Source organism: Haematobia irritans, chromosome 1 (assembly GCF_050003625.1).
Source record: "Haematobia irritans isolate KBUSLIRL chromosome 1, ASM5000362v1, whole genome shotgun sequence".
NCBI lineage: Eukaryota > Metazoa > Arthropoda > Insecta > Diptera > Muscidae > Haematobia > Haematobia irritans.
In genome coordinates, this window is record NC_134397.1 from 199,699,731 (window position 1) to 199,712,660 (window position 12,930).

A 12,930-nucleotide genomic window follows, 5' to 3' on the forward strand; every position below is an offset into this window, starting at 1 on the left:
AAGCTATGAAAATGCTGCTTTTCAAGCCACAGGTACAGATGGCTTGCCAAACCAGATATTTCTTTGCGAACATTGACAGTTTTATGTGCTTGAAAATATCTGCTACCTTTGCCTTTCCTTTTGCCGTATAAAACTCCTGTCCCGGAAGCTGCTTGTAGTCGGTTTTGACGTAGGTTTCGTCGTCGATTACCACGCAGTCAAACTTCGTCAGCATCGTCGTGTACAGCCTCCGGGATCGCGCTTTGGCCGTCGTATTTGGTTTATCATCGCGATTTGGAGTCACTACCTTCTTGTAAGTCGATAGTCCGGCTCGTTTTTTGGCTCGATGCACGGTTGTAGACGATATAACCAGCTTATTTGCGGCATCTCGGAGAGAGGTTAGGGTTACGCTTGAAACTACCGGCAATTCTCTTTGTCGTCTCAGCGGCTTCCGGTTTTCGATTTCCCCCCGATCCCGACTTCCTGGCTGTCGACAAACATTCCCCAAACACTTTAATTACATTTGTAATGGTTGATTTGGCAACTTTTAGTCTTTGGCAACTTTTAGTCAGTCAAACTTCGTCAGCATCGTCGTGTACAGCCTCCGGGATCGCGCTTTGGCCGTCGTATTTTGTTTATCATCGCGATTTGGAGTCACTACCTTCTTGTAAGTCGATAGTCCGGCTCGTTTTTTGGCTCGATGCACGGTTGTAGACGATATAACCAGCTTATTTGCGGCATCTCGGAGAGAGGTTAGGGTTACGCTTGAAACTACCGGCAATTCTCTTTGTCGTCTCAGCGGCTTCCGGTTTTCGATTTCCCCCCGATCCCGACTTCCTGGCTGTCGACAAACATTCCCCAAACACTTTAATTACATTTGTAATGGTTGATTTGGCAACTTTTAGCGATTTTGCCAGCTTTGCTTGCGAGTAGCTCGGATTTTCGCGATGCGCGAGCAAAATTTTCATACGCTGCTCTTCTTTCTTGGACGGCATTTTGACAACTGAAGAGTGAATTCCAAAATCAAAATAGGAGCAACATTCTACACACACACACCTTCAAAATGAGGGGTGTTCAGGTTTTTTAAATGCAAAATTGAAAGAAATACGTTAAGTTTATATTGACCAAATTTTGACCGTATCACCCTTTATATGGCAGCTACGCAAAAACATGGACCGATTCACAATATATTCGGCACACTTAGTAACGTACCTAAAATATCTTTAGATTTCCAAATTCAAATCGAACAAAAATTACGGTATCTAGAAGCCAAAGAAGTCAAATTGAGAGATTGGGCTATATGGTTAAACCGAAATAGGGACCGATTCACACCATCTTTGGCACATTTGTTTATGGACCTAAAATACCTCAAGATTTTAAAATGTAAGAGTTAAAAGTCTCCAAATCGGGGATCAGTATATATGGGAGCTATATCAAAACAAGGTCTGATATAGCTCATCTTTGAACTTGAGCTGTTTGCAGACAGAAATCTGTGCCAAATTTCTTCACGATTGCGTCATTAGTGAAGACTGTAACCTGATTGCAACAGACAATCGGACATGGTGACATCGTCTTAAAATTTCTCCCAAATATCATAGTAATATTACGTACCAAATTTCAACTGGACAGGATGGAATTTACTTCTTCAGGAGGCTCCGGAAGGCAAATCTGGGGATCGATTTATATATAATGGACCGTTATGGACCACTTTTTGCATAGTTGTTAGATGGAATATATTAACATAACGCATTAAATTTCAACCGGATCAGATGGAATTTATTCTTACAAGAAGTTCCATAAGACAAATCTGGAGGTAGATTTATTTGGGGACTATACCTAGGTTTGATTAGGTATATGGAACACCAAAAAGTTTTTAAGCGGTTGCTTATCCACTCTCAATAATGCTGGTGACATTACTGAGTGTTTGCAATATTCTCTAAGTGGTTTCACTGCATTGTGAAACGCCGTTTGGACTCAGCTATAAAAAGGAGGCCCAATGTCATTGAGCTAACCATGGTGCAATACCATTGGACCTACCTCAATAACAAATACTTGTACAAAGTTTCATGTTGACAGATTGTTTCTTAGGCAAGTTAGCGTGTTTTTTAAACAGATGAACGGACGGACATCGCTAGATCGACTCGGAATTTCACTACGACCATCCTACGGTGAAGGGATATAAAAAGAGGCTCCCCTATGTAAGTCGGTTTATATGTGAGCCATATCTAAAAGTGGAACGATATGCAATACCATCCGACCTATATCAATATAAGCTACTGGTACCAAGTTTTAAGTCGGTAGCTTGTTTCGTTCGGAAGTTACTGTGATTACAATAGACGAATGGACATCACAAATAGGCTACGACTTTCATCACGACCCATAACATATAAACTTTATGGGGTCTGAGACAAATATTTTGTTGTTTTACAAATGGAATGACAAAGTTAGTGTAACCATCCCCCCCATCACCCATAAAAAGTAGTGCAACAAACTATTTTTTTATACCCACCACCATAGACTGGTGACTGAGGTATAATAAGTTTGTCATTCCGTTTGTAACACATCGAAATATCGATTTTCGACTATATAAAGTATATATATTCTTGATCAGGGAGAAATTCTAAGACGATATAAGTATGCCCGTCTGTCTGTCTGTTGTAATCACGCTACAGCCTTCAATAATGGTGCTATCGTCCTGAAATTTGGCACAGATTCGTCTTTTGTTTGCAGACAGGTTAAGTTCAAAGATGGGCTATATCGGTCCAAGTTTTGATATAGTCCCCATATAAACTGACCTCCCGATTTGGGGTCCTGGGTTTATAAAAACCGTACTTTTTATCCAATTTGATTGAAATTGGAAATCTAGAGGTATTTTAGGACCATCAAAATGTTGATTATCGGACCATGTTTTTATATAGCCCCCATATAGAGCGATCTCCCGATTTTACTTTTTGGGCTTCTAGAATCCGTAGTTTTTATCCAATTTGCCTGAAATTAAAAATCTATAGGTATTCTAGGACCATAAAGAATGTGCCGAATATATTGTGTATCGGTACAGATATTGATATAGGCCCCTTATAAACCGGCCCTCCGATTTGGGGTCTAGATTCTAGAACTACAATTAAATGCGCTGAATACTGTGTGTATCCTTCCATGTTTTGGTATAGCCCCCATTACACCGAACTCCCGATTTAACTCCTAGGGTTTCTAGAAAATGTACTTTTTATCCGATTTGCCACAAATTGAAAATATACTGGCATTTTAGACCCATAACAAAGTGTATGGGATTTAGTTTTATCGGTCCATTGCTAAGGCCTCCATATAGACCGATTTCACTTATTGAGGGTATAGAAGGCGCACTGATCATGAAAATTGCTTGAAACTGAATGCAAAATTTCCACATTTTACTTCTCGCAATCATTTAAATAATTGGGATGAAAATTTACAGATTTTAGATTTCAAATCAAGGCGTTATTTCATCATTTTCTTGCACACTTACAAGAGATGTTTATGATTCCTCCAAAACTCAAACAAAAAATGGTTCTTATAAATTCAGAATCTGGTCTAGTCTTCATAGGTAAAATTTATCTGTGGGAAGCGTACTGGTTGAACTGATCTGCTTGGGAAAATATCTGTCATAAAATCCCCCTGAAATTTTCAAAGGAAACTATTATATTTGATTCATGGTGGTGGGTATTTAAGATTCGGTCCGGCCGAACTTACTACTGTATATACATATTGATTGCGATTCTCCTTTTCCAAATATTTTGTTTTCTTTGTATGCAGCATGTAGTTCATGTAATGGATTAAGGTATAAGTAAGGTCTTCAGCAATTTCCTTTATTATTGATTTCTGTGTAAAAATGCATGGTCTATACCATTGTAGCTCAATATCAATTGCAGTAGAAATTTCTCCACCACTACTGTCTGTCAATTCTATCAACATTGAAATCGATTCGATAAAATTGTAATACAATAATATAATAAAACACAATAGATTTAAAAGCACAAGATCTTTCTTTTATTATTCAAGTGTATATAGATATCGTAGTAATCTTTGTTCGTTTTTAATATCATAATAGGAATGACAAATATATTTTGGTTTTTCAAGTGGACCGACTGACAGACAGACAGACGGAGGAAATGGCAATGGTAAATGACATGGACAGAAGAATGACAAAGATAAGGAGTGAAAAGGCATTACTGATTTTCTATGGCAAAATGATAATTAGGGCATAGATGTTGTCAAGGAATGGAAAAATAAATGTCACCGTGAGATGGAAATATGAAAGAAATGTGTAATGAATTATTGAGAAATGCAAAGAGTGAAGAGGTCTTAATGGACTTTGATCGTAATCGAGAAAGTAAAACAAGCAAATGCCTAATGAAATATTGAAAAGGCAAATGTGAGACAGGAAAGATGGATTCGAGGAGGCGAATGTTTAAATAAATCAGAGACAAACTATAATGATGAATAATGCATTGGCTGAGTATAAGTCAGGCAACATTGTCAAGTACAGGTGCAATGACTAAGGTGAGCCTAAAGCATGCTCTATTGTTTGTGTAAATTGTGGTAGAAGTTCAGATTAAAAGCTTTTTAATGAAAGATAATTTTCTTTGTTTGAAAAAGGAACGTGTGTGTCGGTGTGTGTGTGTGTGTAGAGTGTGGAGAGCTAGCTACTGAGGATTTTAACTTAAAGAAAGTGAATGAGAATCACAATGACTAAATGAATGTCTATGACTTACGTGACTATGGTGAAATGAAAGTGGGTAGCCAGAGAGTGGTGAAGAGAAATCTTTCGAAAATGATTTTTGAAAACGAAGTGCTAATGAATTGTGTAAATTTTGGGTGCTTAAAAATCAATAGAAAAGAAATGATGCAAAGTGAGTTTGTTTTTTTTTTTAGAAAAAGTCATGAGTTTGTATTTTTTTTTGGTGTTCAATTTTTGTAGTAGGAAATGTTTTCAGAATAGAGAAATTAAAAATAGATAGTTAAGAGTAAAGATACAGGTATGGATAGAGAGTAAATTTATATCATAGTTTGAGATAGTATATGAAAAATGTTGAAAAAATGAAATTAGATAAGTGAAAGTATAGTATATAGACTAGAATAGACGAGTATAGAGAGCACGAAAGAGAGAGAGAGAGAGAGAGATTTTTCTTTGATGACTTAAATTGCTTAAAAATAAAGACACAAACACATTATGCTGACTAGTTTTCATGCATTTTGTGATAAAAATTTGCCATTGCCTTTGTTATTATCAGCTGCAAATTTTCAGAAAAGTCTTGGATATAGAATATTCCTTATTATGAATACTTAATCTAATTGCATTAATTTTTAAGCAAATCGTGGCCATCTACAGAAATCAAAGATGATGCTGTTTAAATATCCACCTTGAAAACCTACAGAAAATATCTCATCAAAAAATTAACAAAAAAATCTCATTCCTAAGGCACTTTTGTTTTGTGTTTTTTATCGTGTTTTTTTGTTCTTTTCAATAAATTAAAATAAAAATAAATTAAAATAAATAATAATAAATTAAAATTATCGTTGTGTGTTTTTTCTTTTACTTTTTTCCTTATTTTCTCCGAAGGGAAATTTGGAAAAAAGAATTCCTAGAATTTGTTATGTGTGTGTGTTTGTTTTTGTTTCAGTATCATTTATGTTACCCTAAAGTGACGATATTACCAAAGTAAATCATCTTTTGCCAATTTATCGTCTGCTTTGCTTGTAGCCAGAGTAAGCAATAGTTTGGGCAACTGGAGAACTGTAGGCACCATTGGAATCCCAACCGCCGGAACTGCCGCCCGATGACCAACCGCCGCTGCTTGCGCCACCTGTTGACCAACCAGCAGAACCACCGGAAGCACCAGCGGTAGCACCACCAGAGCTCTTGCCACCGAACAAACCACCCAAACCGCCCAAAAGACCTCCAGCACCACCGGATCCTCCCAAACGGCTCAAACCGCTACCAGCACCAGCAGCCAAGGCCAAGAAGAAGGCAATGATGGAGATAACCAAGGCTTTCTTGGCAATGAACAACAAACCGAAGATGGAACCAATACCCAAGACAGCAACCTTAGCACCAACACCCAACAAGATTGGCAAGAATTTCTTCAACAACTTCTTCTTTTTGCCAGTACGAGATTCAGCAACCAATTCACGCAAATCAGTCTTGATATCTTCAGGGATGGCACGAGCAACAGAGCGGGCAGCATTGGCAAAGTTGAAGTTCAATGAGCGTTCGGCAAAGAAGTTCTTGGCATTGGTCAACATATAGTTGCCCATTTCAGAGGTACGAGCTTCAATGGTGGGGGCATTTTCAACAGCCAAAGCGGTTTCATCCAAAGCCTTGCCTTGACGACCTTCATTGGATTTGATTAGAGAAACACCACCGAAGATTTCAATTTGGGGATTATCGAAGAATGACTTGGCTTTACGGTAGGCCTGTAATGACAAGAAAATAAATGAAGAGGTTAGTTAAGTATTATAATGACTTTAAAAATTAAAAATAAATTTAAAAATTCATTTTTTGTTATAAAATATTAATGATATATTAATATTTTTTCAAAATTTATAAATAATTAATTTAAATAAGTCTTTTAAAAGGCTACAAAAAATTACATACAATTAAATTTTGTAATTAATTGTAAATATAAAATATATTCTTTAAAAAATTTAAAAAGTTTGGAAGTTTCTTAATTGCCATTTTAAAACACGAAACATTTATCTAACAAACGCTTAATAGAAAAACCGCTGCTATCTATTTAATCTATGGGTGCTTAAAAGGTGGTGGAAAGAAAATTTCATCTGAGTTAAAAAAAAAAATATTGCAGAGTTTTGTTTTTCGAAATGCGGACAACCCTGCAAGAATTTTGGGAGTACAAACATCTAATATTAACTCCTTAAATCGATTTAGCTATTTTAATAAATCGTCTTGGACAGTATTATGTGACAGTATAATAGTGAGTGACACAGGACAACAATGTCTGACTTGAAAACGAAATATTTATTGATTTAAAAGTTATTGTTATTTTTGGCTGGTTCGACTTTTCGACGACACTATCACATTTTTTTCTGAACGAGACTAAGCAGATGATAACACCTATGAAAGTTTATCTTCAAAGTATATGCATGTTTGTGGGATATATATCATGTACTCTTAGTCGTTCATGTGCTCTTCGATTAATATGTTAGAGGGTGATGATAACACACATCTAGAGCATAGATATGTGTGAATGTCAGAGATATTAGACATATACATAGATATCTAAAGAGAAAATGAAGGAGAACAATTTTTATGCTGAGAATTGTAGAAATACCATATACTTAGATGTTTAAAGAGAGATTGGATGACAACCAATTGAATGTCTGAGAAATGTAGTGCTGTACTTAGATCTTTTGTAAAGAGAGTGGAGGTCAACATATTATGTCATAAAGAGAATAAATGTATCAAATAAACCAGATTACTTGACGTAAAAGAAGGGGATAAATAATAAATATTTGAAAAACAAAAATTAAATTTATCTATTTTTAATTGAATGTGAATGAGGACGAGGAAATTTTTCTTCTGATTTGTAGACACCGCATTTGAATGGCATTTATGGAATTATGGGTTTCATTCCAGATAATGACTACACAGCACAACAATGTTGAACTCTTCAGTAACATAATTCTGAGATCAAAATTAAATTGTATTTTATGTCCCTACGGAGAATTTAGTTTTTATGGGAAATCTGTGTAATTTCAAATAGGCACTTTTACATTAACGAATTTTCAATTATTAAAAAAAACATGTAAAACATTGGATTGAAAAATTACGAAAAGTAAAATTTTAAATATGTAATAAAGTTTACGACAATAATAAAATAGAAATAATATGTGTAGATCATATTCATTGTACATAAAAATATTTAAAATGGTAATAATAGAAAAAAAAACTAAAATTGTAATAAAATAAAAATAAGTTTAACTCATGTAAGAAATATTATAATTTTAGGCATATAATAATCAGTTATAAAACTGTTAATTATGAATAGCAAATTATAAAATAATATGTATAGATCATATTGACTACACACAAAAATATTAAAATTGTAATAATGCATAAATTATTATTTAAAAAATTATAATACAATTTTAATAAAACAAAAATAAATTTAACTCATGCAAGAAACATTATAAATTTGGATATATAATAACCAGTTATAAAACTGTTCATTATGAATAGCAAATTATAAACTCAGAATAAACAAAATATTTCAAAAAACAAAAAAAAAGTTTTTAAATTTCAAACTAAAATTGTAAATAATAAAATATATTAATGCAAAACAAAATAGTAATACTTTCACTGCTTTTTTTAAATATAATAAAAAAGAAAGTTCTAGAACATTGAATTGATGATGCAAAACTTTTGAAAAGGTTTCTCCTACTTTTTATTGGCTATACAATTTTTTTCTAAATGAAATCTATTTTACATAGAAAACCCCTATATGTTGCTATCGAAGTTTTGTTGGATATTTAAAATGTCCTGTATGAAAATTCTTCGAATTCAACAAGCTATCCTAATTATGTTTTTAATATTATATTAATATACTGCTTAAACTTTTGTGTATAATGGTATAGCTTTAAGACCATCCTTGCGAAGGTTTCAGTTAGTGATTAGTGAAATCTATTCCCCCAGAAACTGAAATTTATTAATAAAGAAGGAGTCCAAATAATTTTAATTGGAATGGGTGAAGTGCACCAATGTTTTAATATTTTAAAATTTTATTTTACCGTTACCATGATTCCTAAATTTTGCTTTTACATAATTTTCATACTTTAATCCGCCAGGAATTAGATTCAAATTTTTGGAATTACATTCGCTTCCTGGTAAAGTCTAGTTAATTGCCTTGAAGATAATCTATGTTAAAATCGTAGAAATTGTCATTTCGATAGTTATTGTTTCACTTGTAAATAAAAATTACTAAATGTTACGATTTCCGAAATTTCATAACTCTAACAATTAAACTAAAATCATTTGCATGGAATAATTACGAACCATATACAAATGACCATATCCTTCAATAGACATTTCGAGGGGCGAAAAAGAGCAAATGACCAAATAGTTAATTGCGAAATACTAAAAATTTACAAGTAAATTTTAAACCTACATATTTTATCCAATTGAAGACTTAAGCGGATTGTAATAATCCTATTGAATATTTGTCATAATATTTTTCAATTTTCAAAATACTTTAAAATAGCTTTCACTATCTCCTTCAAATAAATATACCCTAGAGCAGTGTAGATTTTTAAAGTGGTGTTCATTGTGAAAGCTCAATTTCATAATGATTGGCTACAGTATCAGGCGGTTATGTAATCCATTAAGAAAATTATTATCAATGATGTCTGGTGATGATTATGGGGGCAAAAAAAATATTTTCGTTGTTATATAACACTACAAGTTTTTTGTATGTTTTTGAATTATGTAATGATGATATTCAACATTGTTTCTGATGTAATCCATGATGGTAAAAGTTTCACTTTTTAATGGCCATGAATTAAGAGTTTTATTGATTGACCCTGATTTTATTTATCCAGGCTCAAAAACAACACTTGTTTCACTTTCTAGTCATTTGTTGTTTTGTTTAAATTCAATTCAATTTCTACATTTAATATTTTCAAATGTTTATATCAGTTCAATGTTCTTTTCACTTTCATTTTTAATCTTTTGATTTTTCGTAAAATTTTCTTTTATAAAAATCTTTTTTTTTTTGCATACTGTCACTTTAGTTCTTATTTCAATTTGTGGCGATTTATTCTGTCTTTATCACAATTTGGTGAAGTAATCCTTAGTTTTTTTTTGTCGTAATGGTTAAGTAATTGTTTTAATCCGTACCGTTAATTGCAGACACGATATGGAATCGGCTTCCAAACACTTGGAGAATGTACCAGGTTGTTCAACATTGTTATCCTTGATGGTTGGTGTGGCAAGGATGCCAGTGGCCAATAAGAGCACACATGTGGTAGCAACGAATAATTTCATATTTATTGATTAATTTGATTGTGATGATTTTCGTAAACGAAATTAGGATTCTTTCTTCTTGACCGTACAAAAAAAGAAAGGGCACAAAAAAACACTTATGAACACCACCGAAATTACTGTGTGTTCATTCGAATGGAACAAGCTGAGGTTTGATAATTTTCGACGGTGTCAGGCTGTTTTTAAGCAGTCTCAAACAATCAACCGAAATCATGTAATTATGCAAAACCTATAGACTCTATACTCTGCTGCTGTAGATGCTCTCCGCTGCTGCAACCAGCCCATCGGATATTTAACCTACGGACCCAACCATTCCATACATAAGCCCCTCTATCTCTTCAAAAGATGATGGTGATGGCATTTCTGGTGCTGCGCCTGCGCATTGAGATAACGTTGGTTTTGGTTTTTTGTATAGACCCGGTTAAAGGTATAAATGAGACAACAACCACAAGATGACAATAATGTTGAATAAGCAACAACAACAACAAATACAACGTGTTGTATATCATTAGTAGCAACACATGTAAACAAACGACCATTAAAAGCTTAACCCCAGTCTGTCTGGTTGTCAAGGCAGTACTTACTACGTACGCATATTGGGGAAACAAATCAACGACGCCGCAACAAAACGAATGAGCTAACGACCCCAGCCGACTCTTCTCGGCTATGTAGGCTAAAAGGTGCTCAATAACCGTTAAATGTAAGCTGTAAACAACACAGAAGCAGAGAAACCCACCCTCTCCTAGCACCTATACTTTAAATCAAACTCTCTTTTTTAAGATAAACAAAAGATTTTTCTCTCTTGTGCGTTTATCATAAAAACTAGAGGCTCAAAGAATTTCTTCGTAGTAATGCTCACGGCGAAGAGAGTCGCATACAATTGGTGGCAGCACTAATACATTGAATTATTTTCTTCTTCTACCTTATCACAATTTAAAACGATGACTTCGACTACCTGTAGTGTTTACATTTGATGAACTCTTCTCCTCCCCTCCTTCACCTTTTACACTTCTCTCTGTTATGGGGATAAAATCTTGATGATTTTCGTAGTCTTTCATTGATCATTATCATGATCAGGCCCTAAGCTTTTGCTTTTGGTGGTAACTCTCTGCCGACAGATACACAAAACTACAACAAAATTAAATGACTTTAATGTGCGTTGGCGCTTTGACTCGTAATTTATGTAAGTAGTGGTAGTGTCAGTGACGGCGAGTGTGTGTAAAAGGTACATTTCTGTTAAATCCATTATAAGTTTTGTTTTCTTCTTTTCGAAAATGCACTGTGGGCGATTTAAGCAATTATGACCATTCATTTCGAATTTATGAGAAAATACACTTTTGACGTTTATGCAATCAATTTTGAGTATAAATTTATGCAAACATTTAACAACAAAATTTCATCTCGAATTTTTGGGTGTGTCTCTGTTATAAACAAGGTGAATATGGAAATATGATTTTGAATTTTTATGTTAAAAAACATTCTTAATTTTTTTTTTTTTTGTAACACATGTTGATCCAAATAAAATTGAAATGAAAAATACCCAAAACATCCATAATACCCTGAGGGGTATTATGGACTAAATTCATTCGATAAATAGCCTTAGGATCTCTGTACTAATAGACTGTAACCTTTTGTAGTTTTGATGTACAAATTTAAAAGTCATACAAAATAGGTCATTGAATGTCACCGACGTTTTGGGAACAAGGTGGCGGGTACTTTATCTAGAATTTTATCAGGACATATACATCGCTCATACGCCACGCTATTCCCAAACTTTTATTGCATAAGGACTATAGTTGCGTATACTTTATCTAGAACTAGCGTAACCCGGTCAGCTTCGCTGCGCCTCCCGAAGCATATTTTCGTTAACTCTTTAAAAGATTTGAACTCTTTTAAAGAGTAGGGAGAGGGGAAGTCCGGCACAAAAACGGAAGTACTGATTAATAACTCCATGGTTTCCACACACGTGTCCCGTACATAAAAAAAAACCGGACTACTTACTTTTCGTTTTCGCTTTCGTTTATATACAGAAATATGGCGGTTATGCAGATGTAAAACGGACCGGTCTAACAAACGTCGGATAGGGGGTGTTTCCTTTCAACCAATTTTTTTTGTTTTTTAATTGTTCTGTATTCAAATCGTTGCACAATCTTCTACATTTCCTGTGAACTTCAAGCGTTGTTTGTTAAGGGGAGGTATACTTCTTCTCAACATACCGTCCAATAAATCGGAAAAAGTAAAAGTACTTAAAAATTGGCAATATTAACATTTGTTAAAGTGTTGGATACGGAGAATATGCCTTTCGCAAACATATGAAGCACCCTCAACGTTGCCTGTCAACTTCATGTAAATTTAAGTTTTTTACTTAAAAAGGTCTGGCAGAAGCCTGTGGATAAAATTATATAATCATGTACCGAGTTCCCATTTATCGGCAATCTTCTGCTTTCTATTTTCAAAAAATTGGGCGCTCCTCCCCGACCAGATATCGGAAATTCACGTACCCAATATTCATTACACAAACTACCCAACTTCACTATTCCTCTTCCCCAACCAGACATCGAAAAAGCATGTACCCTGCATAAATTTAATGATATTCTCCCAATTTCAAGTAAATCGGAGAAGGTTATGTTTTGCTCCATTTTTTGTTTTTTTTATACCCTTCACCACTACTGTGGTACAGGGTATAATAAGTTTGTGCATTTGTATGTAACGCCAAGAAATAGTGGTCATAGACCCATCTTTTAGTATACCGATCGGCTTAGAATTAAATTCTGAGTCGATTTAGCGATGTCCGTCTGTCTGTATTTGTAATTTTGTGCATAAAGTACAGCTCGCAATTTAAGTCCGATCGTCCTCAAATTTGGCATAGGGCCGTTTCTTGGGACGGAGACAATCGCTATTGGTTTTGGAAAAAATCGGTTCAG

The 12,930-nt window shown here is 34.3% G+C and overlaps 1 protein-coding gene across 1 annotated transcript; it reads right to left on the bottom strand.

Moving 5' to 3' along the window:
• Positions 1–3,976: 3,976 nt before the first annotated feature.
• Osi6 (DUF1676 domain-containing protein Osi6) lies at positions 3,977–10,162 on the bottom strand. Its single transcript, XM_075292550.1, has 2 exons — positions 9,863–10,162; positions 3,977–6,426 (listed from the first exon to the last, which is right to left on the bottom strand). The coding sequence occupies exons 1-2, from the start codon at positions 10,007–10,009 to the stop codon at positions 5,692–5,694; spliced, it is 882 nt and encodes a 293-aa protein (XP_075148665.1). The 5' UTR covers positions 10,010–10,162; the 3' UTR covers positions 3,977–5,691.
• Between the last annotated feature and the right edge of the window lie 2,768 nt (positions 10,163–12,930).

Bases quoted from the DNA above. Each gene is read 5' to 3' on its own strand.
- Osi6 (XM_075292550.1), bottom strand. From the start codon at position 10,009: ATGAAATTATTCGTTGCTACCACATGTGTGCTCTTATTGGCCACTGGC. The intron at 6,427-9,862 runs GTACGGATTAAA...TTGTCATTACAG, and splicing joins TATCGTGTCTGCAATTAACG to GCCTACCGTAAAGCCAAGTC.